At 40.8% G+C, this 24,432-nt stretch overlaps 1 protein-coding gene across 3 annotated transcripts in view; it reads right to left on the bottom strand.

The window, feature by feature from the left end:
- The window catches only part of aopep (aminopeptidase O (putative)), an 89,872-nt gene that overhangs the window by 50,933 nt on the left and 14,507 nt on the right, over positions 1 to 24,432 (bottom strand). For all 3 annotated transcript variants that reach the window (XR_008569984.1, XM_054772833.1, XM_054772834.1), the window contains exons 6-7: positions 5,790 to 6,003; positions 3,649 to 3,755 (exon numbers count right to left, since the gene is read on the bottom strand). Coding sequence is in view for 2 of the 3 variants with exons in the window: in XM_054772833.1 (XP_054628808.1) it covers positions 3,649 to 3,755; positions 5,790 to 6,003 (321 nt within the window). In the remaining variant the exon portion in view is untranslated. The remainder of the gene's footprint in view (positions 1 to 3,648; positions 3,756 to 5,789; positions 6,004 to 24,432) is intronic.

Below are 24,432 nucleotides of genomic sequence, written 5' to 3'. Positions count from 1 at the left end.
CTGTGTTTTTACAACAAAAACTACGTCTTGCTACCATGTCAGACACACCAGCGGTGTAGCGTGGCGAGGAAAAATGTTTATCCATCACTGGCATGTTACACAAAGGATCTCTGCCCTTCCCACTGTCCCGATCTGGGATGCATGGATGTGTAAATCCCTGTCTCTCTTTGTCTGAAATGATTTAGAGGCACTTTAAGAGGAATCGCTACTCGCTGCCTTGGAGAATCACACAATAGCTCCATGTATTTTAGAATAAATGGCTCTCTTATCTGCCTCGTAGGCCGTATGTGCAAGAGGGTGGGTGTTTGTTGATTTGTGTGTGTGTGTGTGTGTATGTGTAGCCAGGCGTACACCTGGGTGTGTCTGAGATTGAGAGAGCGAGTGAAAGCGCGGGAGGAGATCAGGAGCTATTACTGACAGAACTTAATGTCAAAGGGACACACACCAACACACACACACGGGAGGTTTATAGCACCGCAAGCCATATCCTGACAAATTACACTGGGTTGACTGTGGAAACCGGATAAGGTAGAGCAGCGCTCCCAGCAGCCCAGTAAATCAGCAGGGAGAATGGTGTCTGGCTCTGGCCACCCTAAATATAACTCATCTGAAAGGGACTGATAAACGCTGGCCACTGGGTCCGTGGCTGGATGAGCGGTTGTCGATTGTGACCCACTGAACTTGGACAGCACAACCTGACATTTAGCCTTTTTGTGAGCGTAAAAAAAAAAACAAACTGCTGGTGGATCTGTCTGTGCTTCCCATTCTTTCCCCCTCATGGCGTTCTGTCTAGCCACTGTTTGTTGGCGTCCTGTTACCAGAGCAGTTGTGATGCTGACACAGTGAATGGCAAGAAGGCACTAGAGGCAAAATCAATGGGTTGCAGACAACTCCAGACCCTTCCTATAACCCTTGTCTTGGAGCCATGGTTCAGGCTATGAGTAGGTGAAGTTACTCACACAATGCAAATAATGTATAGAAGTGCAGCTACAGGACACCTACATAATGGTAACGCCCACTATTATTCTTTAGCTTTAGCACTTTAGCTGAAAAAAGTGGAAAGAAGAAGTTTATTTTTATATTGATTACACAATATATTCTATGTATATGACAAAATGTTCCATTTTGAAAATGGTTCATATTTATTATACTGTATACTAATATACTGTATGACATTAGATTAAAGTTAAAGTACTTTACCCAAGTAATATTCATGCTCACGACGAGCTAGGAGCGTGTTTTTTCTTCATGACATCACGAAAACCCACAAGTTCAAAAGTGACTGAGTGTAACCCGCCTGCTACAGCCAGCCTCTCGTTCCGCCCTGGGATCAAACTATGGTCCGCAGAATGACAGTCAAGAGCCCTAGCCGTCAAGCTAAAAGCCAGGACTGTTAACTAGACGTCCAGTGCGACTCTTAAGGTTTAGGGATTGATGTTTACAAACGTACCTCTTCTCTCGAAAGTGGAGGAATGAAGTAAGGGATAGACAAATTTTTCTCACATTTTGCGGTCATAAACAAGCTCTAAGGACACATATTACTGTTAGAAAGTCATTAACACATTCTGCACAACAGGGGATCTTTAAAATTAGGCGAGGGTATGAAAAGTTATGGTCTAAAGCAGGGGTCACCAACGTTTTTCCTTGTGAGAGCTACTTTTACAAAATGAAAATGGTCAAGAGGTACTCATTTTTGTAACATTTATTTTCAGAGCTTATTTTAAACCCAAACAAAGCGAATATGCTTGTTTTACCAGAACATTAACAAAATGCTGGTGTCCACAACTCACATTTTGTATTTCAGAATGCATTTCTTTCTACTGTTCTTTCATTATTAAATGAAAACCTGAATGAAAAGCAGGCTTGCGGGCACCAGGTTGGTGACCCCTGGTCTAAACTATGCGCTTCCACATACGGCACACGGTTAAATCCATAACGTGGTTTTGCTATGCTATATGAAAATTAACTTTCCCAGCAGCCATGTCAGCACCTACAAGGGGTGCCACAAGACACGAGACGGAATGATACACGATGCTGGGTCTGTGAGAGACAAGACGAGATTTTAACATTACTTTTAAGAAAAGTACAATGAAAAAATGAATGACAATATAATGCAGGGCTCAATCTGTTCATGCCGTTGTTCAATGGAACAAACGTGCCAATGTGCTGAAACCAATGCACAGAGTGAACTTTCTTTCTGCCTTTTTGGAGGCGGGAGATGAGGAATGCACATGGCAGTATATATATATATATATATATATATATATATATATATATATATATATATATATATATATATATGAAGGCCGGCAAAATTATTTTCTTCATTTTCATGTGATTCATTTATTTACTTATTTTGGTCCCAGGCCGAGTGCCCATGAGACATTTTTTTCTTAACAAGAAATCTTGTCACGTTTTAATCTCGAGAGATTTTGTGACACCCATAGCAACTACATTAGTCAAAGTCTAACATAAGAAAACATTGCAATACAAAAGAATGGCAAGTATGCACGAGTACATCTCTCATGTTGCTTTGGTGCTGTTGATTCAAGCCTGTCAGGTGCAGAGAAACCTAATCCTGATCCTGCTAATCACCCTGAGTGTCTGCCACATAGGGGAGGACCCTCATGAAGACTACCAGACAGCCCACATGCTCTACATTTAACCCTTCAACAATTCTCAACCTCTCAACTCAAAAAGCAAGTGTAGTAGTTTCATAGAGTATTGTATGATTTCCTTGCCATCTAGTTAAAGTTGTATTAGTGAAACACTGTTGAACAGGGAGTAAAATTGACTGATTAAACCAGTCAAGTATTTTTCATTATGTTACGACAGCAGATTATTTGATAAGTGACAAATTTGAAGTGCAATAAAATCAATAAGAAGCTGCCATGTTGGTGCACACTGTATCGCTTATAGTAATTACAAATGTCAAAAGCATAACATGCTGCAAGAGGAGGTTACAATGCTGCCATGTTTGACTGGTTAACGCTTGGCTGTAATTTTCCCTCTTACAATCCCACTGATGGGACAGTGATTCCACCCTTGGATAAAACAAATAGGGCGTGGGTGTCACAATGTCACACTAACTGACAGTGTGTTGCCTGTGCTGAGCTTCTCTAAAAAGACCCGACAGTTACACCTCACCTGCATAATGTACTGTTGCCACACCTGCCTGCCACACCTGCAGCCATGGAATGCTTTTACGCTCACACGTGTGTACGTGTGTGTGCGAGCACATGAATGGAGAAGACAAGAATGTGAAGCGGTTGTGTGGCAGGGACTTTCAGTGGAAATTAACGGTGGAATGCAAGTGAGGCAAAAAGGAGTGCACTACTTGGCTGTGGCCAGCAGAGGCATTGTTGATTCAGTCTCAACGAGTTTGCTGTCTAAGAACGTCATGACGTCAACTGCGTGGAAAGTAGAACTACAGTACATCCACGTAACTCCTTTGGCCAAAATTATTCTACTCAGTATGACATGGAAACAGGAGTACAAAACATTTGAGATATTTATGGCCCCTCAGACTGTTCTCCAGCCCTGCTCAACAACAATAAGCAATGGGAATTTGGGGGTATGTAACTTGCTTACAAAAGGGAAACTGTAGGGTTTTCTCAATGCAGACGGTTGGACCAGAGAGAGACACACCTGAGGATCTGAAGCTCCTGTCCTGAATTCTGCAACTCGTCAGAGAGTCTTCTCCAGCGTAGGAGCGCCTTCAAGTTGGACTGTTCCGCTGTTTCCTGCACAGGCAGCTGGATGGAGAGATGTGGACACATAAATGGGACATAGCCAGAAGACAACCAGCTGTTTTGTCACAATAAAGTGGAACCTTTCAGGTCCAATATCGCTAAAGTTGTACATAATTTGACCCTACTTTTCTGGAAAAATACACCTATAAATCCATATAAAACAACAGACATTCAGTGAGGATTAAGGTGTGTTTTGGATTTATTGAGGCCTTTTTTTTAGTATGTGAAGTAAGCACACTTCTCTTTACACTTAATAAATGTTATAAGGTAAGATTCACTTGGAGCATACAGTATGTGAAGCAAAACTGTCACGTCTTAGTCACTGACTTCTTTTTACACTTGTAAGGCAGGAGTGTTCCTGTGCGGTTGATATAGGTTTTATGATGGCAATAATTTGACCTTGGAGCTGATTATTCCTACCGCCCTTATTCCCTATGTGGTTCTCAATTATTTTCTGTCATGCCCCCACAGGGGACAGAAATGTTTTCACGCCCCCCCTATTTATTTACCTGTACTGTACAGACTGAACTTGTAACTGAAACCAGGAAAATGCAACAGAATTGAGAGCTGTGAAGCATACTAAAGACTAAAGAGATGATCATTGACCCAAGAACAAGGGAAAAGGAGCCGCATAGACCCCTGTTTATTGACTGAGGTGGAGAGGGTGAAAACCTTCAAGTTCCTTGGCATACACATCAGTGAGGACCTCACCTGGTCTCACAACACCCAACAAATTATGAAGAAGTCCCAAAGGAGACTGTACTTCCTGAGAAGACTGAGGAAATTTGGCATGTCCACCAAAATCCTTAGTTGCTTCGACAGATGCACCATCGAAAGTGTCCTTACCGCCTCCATCACTGTTTGGTACGGTAACTGTACAACACGTGATAGGAAGGCACTCCAGCGGGTGATCAAGACCTCACAGAACATTGTTGGGGCAGCCCTCCCCTCACTGCAAGACATTTATAAAACTAGAGTCCTGCAAAGAACACACAACCTCATCAAGGAGAGCACACATCCACAACACTCATTATTCACACTCCTACCGTCAGGCAGACGCTACAGGAGTTTGAAGTCCAGGACCAGAAAGCTGGCAAACAGCTTTTACCCACAGGCCATCAGGCTTCTCAACGAAGCACTCACACACGCCGCACGCAACACACGCACACACTCATAGCACTTTATTTATTTACTTATTTATTTATTCATTTATTTGTATTATTTATCTGTATTAATGTCTCTTCTGTTGTTGTTGCTTAATTTATTGGTATTTATGTTTCTTATGTTCTTATTCTTTCTCTTGTGTTTTCTTTCTTTTCTTGGGAGAATGAACAGAATAAGAATTTCATTGCATAGTATAACTGCCTGTTTTACTATGCACATGACAATAAAACTCTTGAATCTTGAATCTTGAATACGAGCGTATTCAAGACTCAAACTGCATGTTGACTGCGATAAATGTGTACATGTTGGCAGGTCTGCACTAACATTGAAAGTACTCCCTGCCTCTCACGCAACCCCTGGCAGTTCGCCGCACTCTCCCAGGGTGGCCCGCCCCACTTTTTGAGAAGCACTGCCCTATGGGATCAATTGTTTCATAATCCAAACAAATCAGAAGTCAAACAGTATCTTATAACATGCAGATATTTGCTCTCATTGTTTCTGTGTGTCTCAGAAAACAACTTATCTCGACATTACTTGTCAGACCACACATGCACACATTTACCCCGCCTTGACCCCTCTGGTATCCAGTTGAACCCACGTGGGAATACACTGGCTTATTGTCTTCAGCTGCTGATGTTTTGATCATGTGACTGCAAGTCTAAGGGGTGAAGGAGGCGTGTTTGCACGACAACAATAATGGGAAACTTCTGTGTGCAGTTTTGTCACCCTTAGCAGTATCTTTGGATTTGTTTCATCCAGTGCTGCAATTTAACTCCACTATCTTGTGTTCTTCTAGAAGTGCTGGATAATTAAGTTATATGAAATAGCAGCAGTAAACTCCAATAACAGCACAGCAATTTCAGTGTCCCGTACTTGCTGTGCTTGGGCCCAGATAATATCCTCCAGGTAGGTCGCGAAACCCTCGCTGATCCATTCCTCTGTCCAGTCTCTGGCACCGATAACCAGGCCAAACCAAGAGTGGGCAATCTCGTGGCACAGCCTGGACCCACACAAAGACCGGTTGTTTATTCCCGAAGACGAGCTCCCGACATGCAGCACGCTCTGAGACAGGAAAATGATATGGGGGCTGGAGGAAAGAAAGGTTGGAAGAAAAGCGAGTCAGAGTTATAAATTACATGTAACTATGATATTAAGTAAATGGTCAGAAAACAAATTTGTCATCACGAGGATTTAGCTGAAAATTCAGCAAAAGTACAGATAGTATCATACACTGTATACAGGGTGGGCCTATAAAATGTTACCACTTTTTAATCATACACAAGTTTTTGAAACGAGAACTTATTCAAAAATTGTATTTACTGATTTGTCACAGAAACATCAAATTAACATTTGATACCAAATGTTTCCCACATTGTCTCTTGTTTTCTACACAGTTCAATAATTGATGACATGTTCAATCCACGCTCCTCTTCCTTGGATTACAGCTGCAACACGCACATTGAAGTTTGTGATGACATTGCCACGCATCTCAAGAGGGTTTCTCTGAATTTCCTGACAGATGTTGGTCTTCAGGTCCTCATGGTCTGTGGGTTGTTGCACTACACTCTCTCCTTCAGGTATCCCCACAGAATGTGTGGTAATATCATCACAAACTTCAATGTGCGTGTTTCAGCTGGAATCCACAGAAGAGGAGCGTGGATTGAACATGTCATCAATTTTTGAACTGTGTAGAAAACAAGAGACAAAGTGGGAAACCTTTGGTATCAAATGTCAATTTGATGTTTCTGTTACAAATCTGTAAATAAAATTTTGGAATAAGTTCTCATTTCAAAAACGTATTGTACTTATATATACTTATATAAAAAGTTGTTTTTTTACTTAATTTTTTATTTGAATTTTTTATATAATTTTTTAAAATAAACTATAAACTATTATACTATACTACTATATAAACTATTTATTATTTTTACTTTATTGTATTTTATTGCCAACTGACTCCAGTTAGTAGTAACAAAAATGTTACAAACATTTACAGTATAACAAAACACCTGTGTACAACTAGTTATTATTTAAAGTATTAATATTAAAGTCAGCATTTAACTTTTTTTTTAATGTTCCAATGTTTCCTGTATTTTGCAATTTTTACCAAAAAAGGTTTTTCTTGTAACCCAAAACCAGATAATATATTATGTTTATTATAGTCAATAGGTTTTTGTACTAAATTCTACTACATAAAAACAACCTAACCAAACAGAGCATTTTCTAGGGATTTAAATAGGTATATAATATTTTTTTAAGGATGTAATAAAAAAATACATTATTGTGAGAAAAACCCTCCAGAAACGTGAAAAAAAAAGTTCCACTAGAGATGCAAAATCCCAAACAAAACAGAGTGAAAGAAGACGACATTCGTGCGAGGATTTATGACCGGACTTTCCACACTTATCTAAAAGAAAAAGTTTATACAACATCATTGAGCATTCTTGCCCAAAGCCATGGTAAAATCCCGCACAAAGAACATCTTCCCAGGAGCGCAATCACTCGACCACTAGCGGCTAAAATCAATTAAATTAAATTAACAGCATTAAGAGGCTTTTGTATTTGACACATGACTTCAAGGCAAAGTTGTAAATTCCAGCGAGCCTCCAAAGACTCTTATGCTTTTTGTGACCCAAAGGGAAAATACTGACATTGATCTTATATTTAGAAAATCTGTAATTACCGTAAATCCGTACATGATTTATTGGCTCTTGGAGATTACTGCGATACATTTTACCATATTCTCGGCTACTGAACATGTGGTTACAGTTATGATACGCATTTAAATTATGTAATGCAATGCAAGTATAGAAATGTGGATGCATTGCATCTGCTTATCTTTATAATGCCAATGTACTATGTGTGTACAGCATTGCAATGCAATGTATTGTTATTGCTCACATCAAACAACCTTTCCTATTTAGGAGTAATCAAATAAACAGACGTCTGTCAAAAAGCAACAACAATTCCAATGTTTTTTTCGGTAATGAGAACAATTAATCAAAGAAAGGAAGGAATTAGTGCGGTTGTTCGCTCCTAAATTCCGATATAATTGTTAGCAGATGTGAGCTAATGATAATTGATGTCGTTCTTGTAAAAGACTCAATCAAGAAGTGGTAAGAAATAAATACTAAGGTTCTGAAACTACTAAAAGTGATGATACATGGTGCATTTTGAAATGACAAATGTCCTGCAGTCTGTGCCGTAGCCATGATCATTATTATTATCATGAACGTTATTAGTTTGGCTTGATTTTTGGTTACCATAATTTCATAATTTGAGCGCACATGAATATAAACTGCACCCACAAAATTTAAAGAAGAAAAAAAACATTTGTACATATGCTATAGGCTCCACTGATCTACAGTATAAGCCGCAGGTGTCCACGTCTTAACATGGGATATTTAGTACACAGTAGGGTTGTGAACGATGCCGCCAGATATCCGGTTTGACAAGTGAGAGATTCAGCTGCGCCAGTAGCAGCCTCCTGTATTGATAAGAATCAGCCATAAATCTTTAGATAAATTGATAGTGGAGACATGCACTGTGTATCGCGAGTGTCTTTTAAACAATGTGAAACGATTTTCAACACACCAAAAAAAAAACAACTAAAGTTTGGAACGTCTTCGGATTTTAAAAGAAGGTCGCAAACCTCGACAAAAGCCACGCAATTCGTAGACTAATGCAGAGCAGCTCTGAAGTCCAAAGGGAACACGACATATCTTGACCAGCCAGACCGACCGACAGAGGCGAGTATGGTAAGTATGGTATTTGCTTTATAACTTGTTTAAAATATTGCACCTTTGTTACCTACCTGGAGCGTTGAATGCTCTAACTATGCTCAGTCTGAAATGTTGCACGCTTACTATTGTTATGACATATGGAGTATGGGATTGTTTACTTTTCCCAGCTAACACAGCATTTTCATTGCACCCATGTGACACATAGTTGTATTTACTTATCATTGCTTGGACACATTTTTGCCACTTTTGAAGAAATGTTTCATTATTTAAGGCACTATTTATTTATTGTGCATGACTGATTGGACTGAAGGATAAGACTTGTACTTTTTCATTGATATATTTTATATTGATCCCATCAAACTGAAAGATGTTCATTCAGCAAGTCTTTTTTTGTTCTGTGTCAAAAAATATATATTATTCTGTTTACTTTATTTTTTCCAGTGCCTTACAGCATACTTGAGGATATGATGTGCTCTTTTACACATTTGACAATACTGTAAGAAAGCCACGTTCATATAATTGGCATCCTTATTTTACAATGTAAGATTAATGTCTACATCAACAAACAATAACCGCAGAATCGAATGGTATTGTTTGTGCACCGCACCGAATCACATCAAATTGTTCTGTTTTTAAAATCGTATTGTAACGTGTGTGTATATACATTCCAATCTAATCGTCTATCACAAAGAGATTTACATCCCTAGTGCACAGAAAGATGTTACACAGAACAATTTTTTAAATTTTGAATTAAAGAAATGCTTTTTTACCAAACAGTGACGAACAGTGCGTGTAATATGGCTAGTTAAACAATAGCCCACCAGAAAAGTCGCTGTCATCGCCGTCTTCATCCTCCTCCTTCCGCACCAAAACCACTAAAGTCATCTTCTTCAGTGTCAGAAACGAACAGCCCCACAATTCCCTCCCACACATCCCGCCAGTCTCTCTCCCTCTTTCATTGTCACTCCTAGCGCCACCCCAGTCCCGAGGCAAATAAGCCCCGGAGCCTGTGCTCTCCTCCCCACCACGCTCCAGTCCAGCCGCCCTAAACCCGCCGGTGACAGTGGACCTCCCGACACCGCTCCCCGCTGCCAAGATACACCTGCAGACCCGAGCAAAAGCCGATAGACTGATCGCCTTCAACCTGGAAGCCGCATCACATGTACTTCTCCAAGCGTTCTTCATGATGTGGGCGCGTGCACAAAGCGCAAAATGACTGCGCTGATGCACACCAGATGTCGCGAGACCAGAATGCTACCACAAATTAGCCGCATCACTGTTTAAGCCACAGGGTTCAAAACGTAGCGGCTAATACACTGGAAATTATGGTATGTAAAATGTGGATTTTTGGTAAATTTGAAGATTAAAAAAGGGACAGAAAGCCAATTGTGTGATATGTGGTAAAGTGCTTGCCGTGAAAGTTATTTTGGGTAATTCTGATATTTATTTCATTGCATTTGTTTCTATACATGCAGTATATCCTCGTCAGTATTTGGTCCCCTGCCAACCAACAAGCATTCTGACCCCCACTGAGCGGTTATGCGCCCGTGACGCATACAAATTAGTCCTGTCTCTTCAGGAAAGTACTCCAAAGCTCAACTCATTATATGGATAAAAGACACCTGACACAGAAAGAGTCTCTTCCATTCCAACCTCTCCACCACCATGGGCAAGACCAAAGAGCTGTCAAATGACCTCAGGCAGTGTTGTATTCCATTTGACATCGTTAAGAGAAAATAAATCAGACCTCCACAACATTCCAGCACAGGAACGCAGGACATGTGACTGTTAACCATGAGACCGCCCTGACAGAACAAGAGCAATGAAAACGTCAAAGCCAAGGTCACGGCTGAAGACTTTTGCTGAACGTTCCTTTTGCTTTTGTCTTACATAAGCGGCTCCGAGTGGCCTAAGGAGGGTTTAGGGCCTACAGTGAGTGAGAGGCATGCTATTCTCCAACGCAGGAATGGCAGAAGAGGGGTCACAAAGGTGAGGATGAATGCACTCTTTTTTTCCTGGACTGGTTAACAACACTGGCTTGTTGAGGAGGGTCGTTTCATGCTCAAGAGATCTTACAGTCCCATCCTCTATTGGCCTGACGTGAGCGGGAGAATTTATGTTGGAGCACTTTTCAACCACCGTAACCACGTCAGAGAAAATTCCATGTCATACATTCCACATGTCACAGTGGGCTTTCATTTTTAGAGTGATGTTGAAAGACTGCTACCTTTTGTGTCTCTTAGGATAGTTAATCAGATAAAAAGCAGCTTTTGTTGTTGAGCAACATGTCAACATTCTACAAAAGGGTCTTATGGGCATGCTTCCTGAGACAGCTCCTCAAATGTAGTGTTTCTCCTGATTACTCAAACAAAGCCTCTCGATGGAGCAGCAGACGCTATCATTAGCCTTATGACTCGCCTTTGTAGCCTAAATCGCACTCCCCTTACAATTGGATAAGCTCGTCTTTGTTGTCAGTTCCAGCCGTGCACATGTGCGTGAGCGGGCGTGAAAACACAAAGACAGCCTTTCAAGCGACGCTGTTTGCACACGCTCCTCGGAGGGAGGCGGAATCCATCAGCAACGGTGACAAACGGTGTCAGCCCACCGTGATGGGGACGTAAAACAACGGCATCTTTCACGTTCATTGACACGCTGACTGACAACAGTTGACATCAGGGAGCCGTCGAGGCGACCCGCATGGTTGGACGTTCAACGTTCGAGTACATACACACTATGTTCTACAGTAGATGTGAACGTGCCTGTAATGAACTTACTGTACATACCAATTACATTTTTGGCAATTACTTTAAAGCAGGGGTGTCCAAACTTTTTTCACTGAGGGTCACATACCCAAAAAATTAAGATGCAAAGGCCACTTCAATATTTTCCAAACCAACACATATTTTTATGCATACACATTTATAAAGAAAAAACTACATCTCAGCTTTGTGATATATGTAAAAAAAAAAAAAAAAAACATAGTAGTATGAACTTCGATCTTTGCTCTTTTTCTCCCGTTTGCTGTTGTTGTTTTTTATATTTTTATATTCCAAATATTTGGAAATATCTGTGTAAATTTTCTTCTCATAATATTATGACTTTATTCCCATAATATTTTCACTGTACTCCCATAATATTATAGCATTTTCTCCAACCTAACTTTCCAAAAATGACAACTTTATTTTGGTTTGTTTGTTTGTCATAACATAATTACAAATAATAATAATAAAATCAATATTTTTTCTTTAATACTTCAACTTTATGCTGCTAAAATGACATTATTTTTCCTCATAATATTACGAGTTTATCTTTTAAAAAGTGTTTCTCTTTAGAAGACCACATTTTTCTCTTAATATTTTGACTTTGTATGTGTAAAATGTTACTTTTCTTGCAAAATTATATTATTACTTTTCTTGCTAAATGATATTTTTAGATCGTGTGGCGGGCCAATAACAGAACAGCTGCAAGCCACAAATGGCACTTTGGACACCCCTGCTTTATTGGTAAATAGTGGCACATCTGTGGTAGACAACATGCATGCTCTCCATATGATGACATGGCCTCTGACCCCAGCTCTTAATGCGAGGTGATCCATGCAGCACGGTAGCAGAAAGCTGAGCACTGCTCTCTCACAGCAAGAAGATGTTCGTCTTGGACAGCTCCAGACACCTACATCTACCATCTTTGTGTGTAGACTTTGCTTGTTCTCCTTGACTGTGTGGGTTTACTATGGATATTCCAGTTTCCCCCGAAACCCATCCATCTTCTATGCCGCTTATCCTCACAGGGGTATGCTGGAGCCTATCCCAGCTGACTTTGAGCAAGAGGCGGGGTACACATCAGATTGGTCGCCAGTTAATCGCAGGGCATGTATAGACAAGCAATTATTCACACTCACATTCACATTCAGCCACTTTGTGTCTATGAGGTTATTTCAGTTGCCCAAAAGTCCCTAAAAGTTTGAAGAAGAGCTCTTTAAAATTGTGCCCAACAGCCAACACATAGAATGTAAAGTCACCTTTAACTTTGGCTATCTTGGATCTGATACTGTTTAACAAGTGTTCGGTAAAAGAACAATTATCCCCTCAAAATTTGAACAAGGACAGAAAAAAGTACAAGAAAATAATCTGCCATTAGGAGCTGTTTACATGAGACTGTTTTAAAGTACAAACAGATAAAAACTGTTGTTTGGGGTTGGAAAAACCCAGACATTTCAGAAAATGGGTCTAAAAGTGGAAGTTCTTAAAAGCGATCACATTGTTGCCGTGTAAAAACACAATGTACATATTTTATTAAATCATCCAATGTTCAACCAGATGGTTCCAGTGTAAATGTTACTTAGCATCACCTGCAACTGTCGGATCATTCCAAATGAACACGCTTCTTGTGACAATAGACAATGTTACAGTTATCTCTATAAGTTGTGAGATCTTTGATTGAGAACTGCATCAAATACTGTAGAGTAGAGCTAGAGAAGCCGAAAGACATATTGGTGGAAACGTGTACCAGTGAAGGCAAAGAGGAAAAATGAGATGACAACCATAGAACAGGAAAAGGAATGCATACGGAGAAGCGGTACACAAGTTCAGACATCCTCCCTCTAAAAGTACCCAAGGAAAACCCACAGAGACACGGACAAATCCTAGTATGTAAACACTGGCAAGCAATCCTTCAAATACAGAAAGACCTCTATATACAGTACAGTATAACCTAAATGTGCAACCTAAAACACTGATTAAAGCCCTCTCGTGCCGACCGCACGACTGCGTCTCACCCCAGCTGTGTGATACGGCCCTGAGCTTTGGAGGTGTGTGCCAGGGCAAGTCTTCAATTTAGCGGGACACAGATTGCAATAGCGTTACGCTCCTCCATCTTTCTATCCATTATTCATCCCTCCATCCATCATCCCTGGCTGTAGGCCATTTATTCCCCAGCGGGACACTGCCATGCATAATGCAAGAGGAGCCCTATCATAGCCCTGTAATTGACATCCTAGCTCGACTCATAGCGGGGACACTACTAAAACAGCCCCATGAGAGAGAGGAACGAGGGGAAAAGATGATGAGCCTTGAGTATGTGTACTGTATGGGTAAACAAGTGGCTGAGAATAAAGTAATGCACACACAGATAGTTTGAAATATAGGGAGAGATTTGGGTAAGACAGGAATAAAGGAGATGCATTGAAAGAACCATAAATATCTGACAGAGACCTATGGAGAATGCCAGAAAGATGGAAAGCAGAAAAAGAAGACACCGTGGTCCTGATGTCTCTTGATATGATGAGTGTTCAATGCCATGCCTCCAATGAATCAACCAGGTACACTGTCCACTTGACTAAACAAATGCCACACCTTAAATGACACTCCATTTCACTGTAGACGTCATTAGCCAACACCAACGGCACAGCAGAGATGGCATCTGTAAAGCTGAAGACTCAATGGGATTCAAAGAGGAAGTGCAGCACATTCTGGAGCAAAAGCTGCTAATGAGGCATGGGAAAACACAAAAGAATGATCTTATCTGCTGAGTACAGAAAGCATGGCTGGGGGGGGGGTCATAAACATAAAGTTTTCAGACAAATGTCCACAAAAATAACCAGACCGAAAACGACGGAGCTCCACCATCCTGTTATACAAAATAGAGTACAGTGGAACCTCGGTAAGCCCCGGTCAGCGTGTTTTTTCAGTTAACGTTTACGCCAACATTATGCCTCATTTTACGTACATTTCCCAGTTACCGTACAGTACGGTGTGCATCTTGTTGTGTCATTAATACACTACCCGAGTCCAACTGTGTTCTTAATGTATTTTTATCACCAAACGTAGTGAGCTTCGAACAAAGAAGCGAGCTTCCTAGCTTGCTATGGAAGTCAGCTACGTCGCTCGTCCATGATATTGTCAGCGTTTGACTCAAAGAATGTTAACACAAAACATGTGTTTATAGTTTTACAGGCACAAAACAATTGTAAATGCATACAAAATGATGAATGAAAGGAATGAATGAACATTTGAGGTTAATCTTACCTTCAATGAAGACGTGATTCTTGATGTATCTGTTCCCAAAGACTCGATGCGGCAGCTAGACGCAACACGGACATCATCTTCCTGTTTTGCCATGACTTATTTCTTGAATTCAATTCAATTCAATTCAATAGTGTTTTTCACCTTCTTTATCAACATGCTGGCACTTGAAACTTTCTTTGGTTCCATCTTGGGTTATTGAGATTGGAAACGCTATTGAATTCAAGAAATAACTCATGGCAAAACAGAAAGGAGGTGTCCGTGTAGTGTCTCGCTGCCACACTGTGTCTTTGGGAACAGTCACGTCAAGAATTACGTCTTCAACGAAGGTAAAAGTAACCTTGAATGTTCATTTATCCCTTTAATTCATCATTTATATACATTTGACATCATTTACTGCATGTAAAACTATAATTGTAAAACTATAAAAACACCTTGGAGTGTTCTCATTTGATCACATGACTACATATTATTCTAATTAACTATCACTTGTCATTTGTGCCTCATCCCTAATAAAACACCTGGTACTCTCTGCAGATGAGTAAAGCTATAAGGAAATATGGCAGAGTCACACGGCAACATGCAAGTGAACCTTTGAGTGAGAGGGGAGGGTAAGGAAATGGACAAGAGCCACATGAAAGATGACACAAAGTACGGTGTTGTCTATTCTTTTCTATCAACGCAAAGGTCACCCTTTCCTAATGTCAGCCTACGGGAATAAGCTTTGTCTCATCCCTCTTTCTTGGACACAGTCGGTGGGCTATTTTAGACACTGGGACCCATTTGACCAAACTCCTACCACCCTTCATCCTTTTTTTAACAAGTCTGACATCCAATGTCTGGAATTCCAGGCTGGCTGCAGATCAGCCCAGTGCTTCCCAGACAGGGGGCCCCCCCACAAGGCCAGGCCAAATGCCACTCCATGTAGGGCCAGATCACATGAGCATGAAGGGGAGGAGGAGCCAGGCTGGGGCCCCCAGAGAGAGACGCCCAAACTACACAGACTGCATCATAGCAGAGTCCTGAAAATAAATACCGTAGACGGCATCACAGATCATGTGACCTAAGAGACCACAGATCACCTAAGAGATAATTCTGCTGTTCAGTTTTGCAGTGGACAATATGAGTGAAATAAACAAGCTTTCAGGTTGTTTTGTCAAGGTGTTAACATCAAAGGCATATTCGTACATGCAGAGAACTACTCTAAGCAGGTCAGCTTTCTATCACATGAATGGGATCCATGCGGGTCGTAACCTGATGAGGTCAAGCATGCTGTCTTATAGGCACAAAAAGTCCACAGTAAAAACACAGCACTTTGCTTGGAAAGTACCAACAAGACATGACTTGCACAACCCCTCACACGCAGTCAACTTAAGCTACTTTTAATCCCTATCTGCTAGAAAGTGATGTCTGATCTCTTAACAATAGTGTGTCATTCAGTCCGAAATCTGAGGTCATGCCAGAGGAATGTTCCTGGGATTGAGTGTGTGTTGGCAGCGATGGTAGGGGGCATACATTTAAAACATTACGGACACTCAGACTGCCTCACATTAAAAACGCAACCACCGGCTGCCGAGCCGGCCTGACAATTCCTATCGGCCGTCTGCTCCCATTCTGTCGCCCGGGTGCTGTTTCTGTTGCTGAGTCACGTAGACGCTGCGACAGGACAACACATCTGTTAAATGACTGCCTGTCCTAAATGACTGCTTGTCACTCGCGGCACGCTCCATTATCAGGGGATATTTATGAGCCGGAAAGGGGGGGCGGGTATGGAGGGGGGATACTTTTCGTTTGTTCATGTCACCAATCTAAGCGAATTGGTTATGGCCCTTTACATAAATCCGTTTGTAGTGAGAATATTCCACTTGTTATTGATGAGGAGGCTACTGACAATACAAAAAAAAAATTGATATCTGCCCAAGTTAGCTCTTTCTCAAAGGTTTGACGGGTGGTATGTTGTCCAGCCTTGTTACTAGGCAGCAAAAAAGTGTGTACCGCTGTCATGCATGATGTCAACTTAAAGCCTGTGCAAATCTCGCTGAATGTCAGCATATGTCCTGAGACTTCAGCTCAGTGAGCATCCCATAACTAAATACAAAATTGTGTTTTGCTTTTTCTTAGTTTTTTTTGTCCAAATGCCAAGGAACAGTGCTAGCATAGTAAAAATGGTGTTGCCCTTTAATGGAGCCAGCATGGGTTCAGGTATCAGCCAGTGACACCCAGCTATTGGAGCTTGGCAGTTTGCATTAGCAATGGCATTTGGCATAAACACTTATCCTAACGAATCATGCAAGTTGGAAAAACATGACTCCACAGAGCATCATATTCCTAATACCACCACACAACTGTACCGGTGATTGCAAAGGAGACAAATGTGACCGTAGAACGGAAAAAGGAAATGAACACATGTGGGAAAGCGGTACACACATCTCTGTCCTGGTTGCACAATAATCATCTCTCCCTCCGTCCGTCATTTGCTAAACCAAAGTTGAGTAAATGATTCAGTTTCTATGTTTTATTATATTTTATCAGTGACTCACTTATATTTACACTTCTATTTACACTATTTACACTTCCATGGCAGTTAAGAATGTTAATGTGTTACTTGCAAAAATGCCTGTACAGCTTTTTATCATGATGACAGATTTCTTCCATTATTCCCTATGGGAAAACTGAATTTCAATTTGAACAAATCCAAGGTCAGGTAACGTTCCAGACTGATGCATTCAACATTTGAAAGAAAACAGTCGTTCTACTGAGATTTATGGGGTAAAGTTTGGTTTATCTGCCTTCAACAAGTCTCCGTCACTCAGTGTCAGCATGACAGTGTGTGACATAACTCACATTCTCTGCGTTAATGTAGCTATTTGCATGTAATAGCCATCAGTCATCATGCAGCACTCAGAACCCCCATTTGGCTTTGCCTCAATGAAAAGGTAGCGATTGGGGGGAGGTGGCGGGGGGGGGGGGGGGGGGGCGGCATATTTCAGGAGTCTAATGGTAGGTGATAAACAGACTGTTCTTTTGTTATGCAACACAAGGGAACAAGGCAAGCGAGGTGGTAGACTGTGAAATTGAGCTGCATCATCTCAGGAGAATTTAGTAGCAAATCCTAAAAAAAGTCACGTGTTGTAATGTGTTCATAACTGCATATTTTGCACAGCAATATGGGTGCTCCACAAAGATGCAGTATATTGTACCTGTACAGCATACTGTACTACGGAATTTTGCTACAATCTCAAAGCAATCAGAAGCTCTTCAGGTATCTGTTTGCTAAGATTTTTTTTTAACATAAATTACAGTAGATCCCTGCATATTTGCTGATTTATTTTCATTGCTTTAAATTAGAAATAATATTTTTTATGGTAACTATATACAGTATAAAGTGATTTGATGGCACTATCTGCAGGCAAATCCAGCAGAAGGGGCTATCTCACGAGTTGTAATGTGTGTAACTGCATGTTTTGTAAGGGGTCCTAGGAAGCCAACCCCCACCTATAGTGGGGATCTACTGTACATGCTTGTCTTGCATTACTTTTGATGTAAATGCTATGCCACAATTAACATTTTGAATGTGACATGAAACAGTGGTACCTCACAATATGAACGGCACAAAACACTGGATAGCTGCTATTAGCATCGTCACTTGTAATCAAGAATGTTTTATGGATTTTCATTCATTCATTCATGCCGCTTAATCCTCATTCGGGTCGCGGGGGTATGCTGGAGTCTGTCCCACCTGACTTTGGCCGAGTGCTGAGGTATACCCCAGACAATCGCAAGGCACATATAGAAAAACAATACCTATGGACAATTTGGAGTCGCTAATTAACCTAATGAGCAGATTTTTGGAATGTGGGAGGAAACCGGAGTACCTTGAGAAAACCCACGCACACACGGGGGCAACATGCAAACTCCACACAGTTTCTTCCAGATCTCCTCACCGTGTGGCCAACATGCTAACCACCAGGCCACCGTGCGGCAAAAGGTTTATGGATTTATATTGCTTTTATATTACAGTGACCCCTCGTTTATCACGGTTAATTTGTTTCAGACCTGACCGCAATAAGTGTATTTCCGCAAATTAGGATTTAACATTAATGAACTGAATATTTTCATAGTAGCATAGAAACCCTGTTTATGACTTTCTACATGTGATTTTTACCATTATTAGAGCCCTCTAGACATGAAATAACACCCCTATAGTCACCTTTACACTCATATTACACAATATAGTATATATAATCAGAGAAAATAAGCCATTTAAGACATAAATAAGACTCCTGCTCATGTGTGTGTCAGTCTTCCTGACGTGTGGACAGGAAGTGATGTCGGGGATTCAGAGTTGAGTTTTAGCTGGAGTAGGACCACAACAGTAGCCCATGTTATTATGATGATGACGATGATGATGATGCCTATTATTATTATGGTATTATTGTGCCTGTTGTGAGATTAATAATAAGTAATAATAATAATAATTACACGGGTACAAGTGGCCGAAATTAGTTTTTTCCATAGGGTGACTGCGCTCTCCCTTAGACATAAGGTCAGAAGCACTGTCATCAGGGAGAGACTCGGAGAACCGCTACTCCTCCGCATTGAGAGGATCCAGATGAGGTGGCTTAGGCATCTGGTCAGGATGCCTCCCTGGGGAGGTGTTCAGGGCACGTCTGACCGGTAGAAGGCCTCGGGCAAGACCCAGGACACGTTGGAGAGACTATGTCTCCCAACTCGCTTGGAAACGCCTCGGGATCCGCCGGGAGCAGCTGGACAAAGTGGCTGGGAGAGGGAAGTATGGGCCTCTCTGCTTATGCTGCAGCTCTCGCGACCCAACCTCGGATAAGCGGTAGAAGATGGATGGATGAATAATTGTTAGGGGTGTAACAATTCGTTTTAATAACAATTCGATTCGTATCATGATTTGTGGTTGCCGATACAATCCAAGGACGATATTGATTCATTTAGAACGATCTGATCCAAAATGATTCAGTAACTTTAAATCGATTCAGTAACGTTTTAGCCAAAAATTCAACTAGTGTGACTGTGAAATAAATACCTGGACACAGGACAGTGCAGGTGAAGTTCCCTAGATTCCAGTTGTTTTTTGTAAGGGAATCAGGTATAAATTAATTATGGATATAAACAAACAAGTATCCAACAATGAATTACTTCCTACTGCAAGAGGTGCCTGGAAGGTCAGTGTTGTGTGAAATCCCATGGCGCCTTAGTAGGTGGTCAGAGAGATTTGTCGTGCTGCCATGGTATTTTACTTGACCTTTACATATCCTACAAACAGCGAGCGCCTTATTTAGAACATCTCCCTCTTTGCAAAAGCCAAAGTGTTTCCACACACTGGACCACAATGGTGGCTATTATTTCTTGATCTCCGGCTTGTCCTCTGCCATCCGCCATGCTACGTTTTGTTGTCTGTTGGTGTGTGGCGATGACATCACAGACAGGCAGACTGAATTGAGTAACATTTAACGTCTTTATCATTAAAAGGCTGCTGTACTTAAATCTAATGCTTTACTTCCTAGTATTGATGCAATTGATTGATTAGCTTTTAAATGATGTTAGATAAATATAATGGTAACTTGCTGAACACAGATCGATGTAGTTGGATCACAGGAATATAAATCAATACATCGATATAGTAGATGAATAGTTACACCACTAATAAAATAATAAAAGCCTGTCGTTGGTGATCAAGTCGGGTGAGTGTTACTGGTGACAGCTAGTGGCCAGTGTAGACTACAGTTCATGAACGTCTTGTATTGCCTTAAACTGTATTTGTATTTTAGTTTATTTAGAACATTTTCATGCTTGAAAATTTAGGCCAAGAGCACGTAACATTCGCTTAAATATGGATGTTATGGACTAATACAATAAACTTTTTTTTTTTTCAACGTGTGTGACAGTTAAATTATTTCAACACCTTTATGACAGTTATGGATGTTACTCAGAAGTTCCTCCGAACATTGCCCATAGAGTTAATAAAGGCTTAATGTGGTGACAGTTTGACCCTGGAACAGGCGTATTTGCAACATTTTCAAATACGAACAAAGTGGAGGTTGACCAACCTGTGGAGAAGATTGTGCTCTACTGTACATTTTCTTCCTGGTTTTCATTAAATGTGGCCTGAAATGTGAATTTTCTCAAAAGACCTAAACAAATCTGTTTGTTTCTCAAATTGTACCCAAGGCTCCCTATTCCTATCAAAAATGCATACACACAATTTGAGACAATGTAAGTTTCCCAAAAAACAATAGTCAATAGATTTTTAAACAAGTAAAAGTAGTGTTCTCTCCACATACTTTAAAATAATTGTTAGCAGCAGCCTTTAACTGCAGCATTATAGTGGTCTTTGCAAAACATACAGAATGGCAGACTTGCAGATAGCAAAGGGCTTGCAGAGCAGCGCTCTCCCCGAGGCTACGAGCAGCACAAGGCAAGAGGAAAATATTACTACATAGCTTTTCGCAGCACTTTGTTTCACAGAGGTCCCACGCCCATTAAACCGTCTGGCTTTGCACAGACAGATGAAATTACCCTCAGCCTCAAGGTTCAACACAAACACACACACACACACACACAAGATACACACGGAGAGCAGCAGTGTCCCCTACGCCTCACAATGGATCCATCCATCACTTCTTGCAATGGGTTCTGTGGACTCATCCATTAGTTAGTGGAATGGGTGTGCAGGGACAGACCTGTCTTAGCATGGCCTTTAATCCAGAGTTATGGCACCGTGTGTCTGTTTTACTGGTTACTTGCAGCACTATATGCCAGCTGTTGGCGGCAGGTTCACGTCTGAGGGCAGCTCAATGCAACACATCCAGCGTTATCCGATCATTGATCAAAACCGAAACCTACAGAGGATGTCACCTCCAGGAGAGGTAAAAAAAAGAAAAACTTAACAGTGGCTATAATTTTGAGTAATACTGCATATACACTTTTACAGTTGGTCGTAAAAATCCTTAAACTATCAAGAATAAATTGTCGGTTGATTCGTCCTGGGGAGAAATATTCACACATTTTCACGACAAAGTGCATCGGCCTCTCCGGTCAACTGGAGTGAAATTGCTGGGCTGCAGCTGTGGGGGAGAAGCTTCAAGAGCAGGTACACGGGAAAAAAATGCAATTGAGAGACACTTAGACAGTAATGTTTGTGTAAAAAGAAAGCTATCCTTGTGGAGAATACAGCAAAATGTTGGACTAAGTAGACAGGAAAAAGGATCAGTTGATTATGAGCTGTGTTCAACAGGACAGCAAAGGCAACAAAGGTTAGCGAAATAAAAAGCCCTTCCAAAAAAGTCTTAACTACTTGTAATCACTTTAAAGTGTGCACAGAACACTCCTCCTCCCTCTATCCGTGTGCAGGCATGCAGAGCTGCCTTTTCAACCCTCCACTGTGCCTTTATGTGTAGAGATCCACTCAAGGTGGCAAGAAAGAAACACCTCATCCTTGACTGCTTGATTAACAGATGTCCCCCATGCAAGAAAAGAAATGCAACTCTCCCTAAATCACACCTTCCTCACAACAATACCTCCCAAGTCGCTCCTGTAAAGCAAGACTCTGTCGCACAATTCTAGAGTTACCGGACAGATCAGGCTGTTAGAAGAGAGCTGAAAGGCAGGAAATCCTTTGGGATGTTATAAAGAGGAGAGAGAAGATCAAGACAAGATGCGGGGGTACAAATAGGGAACAAAGAACAGAAGGAAGATTTTTGTAGGGTATTTTCTCTTTAAATTGCATTCTGTTTTAAGTTTAAGTGAAAATAAAAATAATTCTTTTGAGGGTCAAACACACTATCATAAAAATTTTAAGTGTACAGTAACCTTTTGTTTATCATGGTTAGTTGGTTACAGACTCGGCCGTGATAAGTGAATTTCTGCTAAGTAGGATTCCTTTTTTATAAATTTAATATTTTCATAGTTATGGAATAGAAAACCTGTTTACAAACTTCTAAATAAGCTAATTTAACATTATTAGAGCTATCTAGACATGAAATAACACCCACACAGTCCCCTTTACATTCATATTACCCAATATAGTAGATATAATCAGAGAAAATATGCCATTTAAAACAGTTTACCTTGTCGGGGAGCATAATTGAAGTGACATCGACAGGAAGTGACATTGGGAGGTTCAGAGCTGAGTTTTCGCTTGTTGTAGGTTATGACCACAACAGTAACTTGTGTTATTGTTATGATTATTATTATTGTGCCTGTTGTGAGATCATTTAAACCTGCAATAAAGGCTGGTTGGTGCTTCGGTGGTGGTCTCACCAAACAATACATTCACAAGTTGGTGGTCTTAATGGCTTATATTGTATTTGTATTTTAGCTCATTTAGCCATGTTTATGCTTGAAAATGCCTAATTTTGAGCAAAAAATACATAAAATTTGCTCAAATATTAATATTTTTAAATAACAGGCTGTAATCAACCACTACACACCAATCATTTTTAATTAATGTTTGAAAAACCGCAATAGAGTTAGGGAGCAATGTTTGAACCGCGACGTAGCGAGGGACAACTGTATACGTATAAAAATAAGGTTATGTTTCCTTCCAAGATTATGGTCAAATTCGAAATTGTAAAACTTCAACTATAGAGATTACACAGCATACTTGAGGAAGCAAAAAGGTAAAGCACTACCAGGTTCAGCAAAAGTGAACATTGCAGATATACCTGGACACCATCTTGTCAAAGCTTGCCTGAAAAGCAGATAACAGTTTTGACATCAAGGGGAAACTGGAGCTGATGCTGTAACTAAAGTCAGTCAGTTTTTATCGACGTAAGACCTTCATGAGAGAGAGAATTCTCCACTTTGATCCTCACAAGTTTTTACACCTACCTCCTAAAAGCCCAAGTCTAACAACTGCACAGGCTTTGCTGTCTGAGCAAATTTCCTCTATTAAAAAAATGCTCTGCAGTTCTCGTCACGGTCCATTTCAACTTGAATGATGGCTGACGTGACGTGCCAAGTCAAACAGCCCGTGACGTGTACAACAAAGAAAAGGAGAATATGCCATTTTTGGCAATAAATCAGCATTAAAGTCGTCAACAAATAGCAGCAATGACAAATGAACAAATTACAAACTGTCTCCATTAGCACAGCCAGGTGAGAACTTCTCATCACTTCACAAGAAACGCTGAGAAAATGTATGCAGTGCTGACCACGATATTATGTCAAAACTTCTAAATCTACACATAAGCAGGTATTTTTAAAAACGCACACAGTATATTCCTCAGATGCCAGCCAGTGTGGCTGTGCAGAAGCACATTGGTAAACCTCACTCTCTGACCACTTAAAAGTCGCGCTGGACATCAAGTTGACGGCTCTGGCTTTTAGCTTGATGGCTAGAGTTCTTGATTCTCATTCTGCGGACCCTGGTTCGAGCCCGGGTGGAATGTGGGGCTGGCTGGACCAGATGGGTACACTGACGTGTTTTAACAAAGACAGAAACTACCCACTACTTAATGGAGGATACAACAGGCTTCGCTACGCATCTTAAAATAAAGCCTGGCCTGCTGACAACTATTATCCGTCAGTCAGTTACAGCCATGGCAACTGTAAGTTTGATCATTTTGTTTTTCTTCACCGAATAGGCCAACCTAGCACGGGATGTCACAAGATCTCGTGCCACAAGATCCCACAAGAATAAAACGTGAAAAGTTTTCTTGTTCAGAAAAAAAAAAAATCTCATGGGCACTCGGACTGGGACGATAATACATAAATAAATTA

Source organism: Dunckerocampus dactyliophorus, chromosome 4 (genome assembly GCF_027744805.1).
Source record: "Dunckerocampus dactyliophorus isolate RoL2022-P2 chromosome 4, RoL_Ddac_1.1, whole genome shotgun sequence".
Lineage (NCBI taxonomy): Eukaryota > Metazoa > Chordata > Actinopteri > Syngnathiformes > Syngnathidae > Dunckerocampus > Dunckerocampus dactyliophorus.
This window is presented reverse-complemented; position numbering and strand designations above follow the sequence as displayed.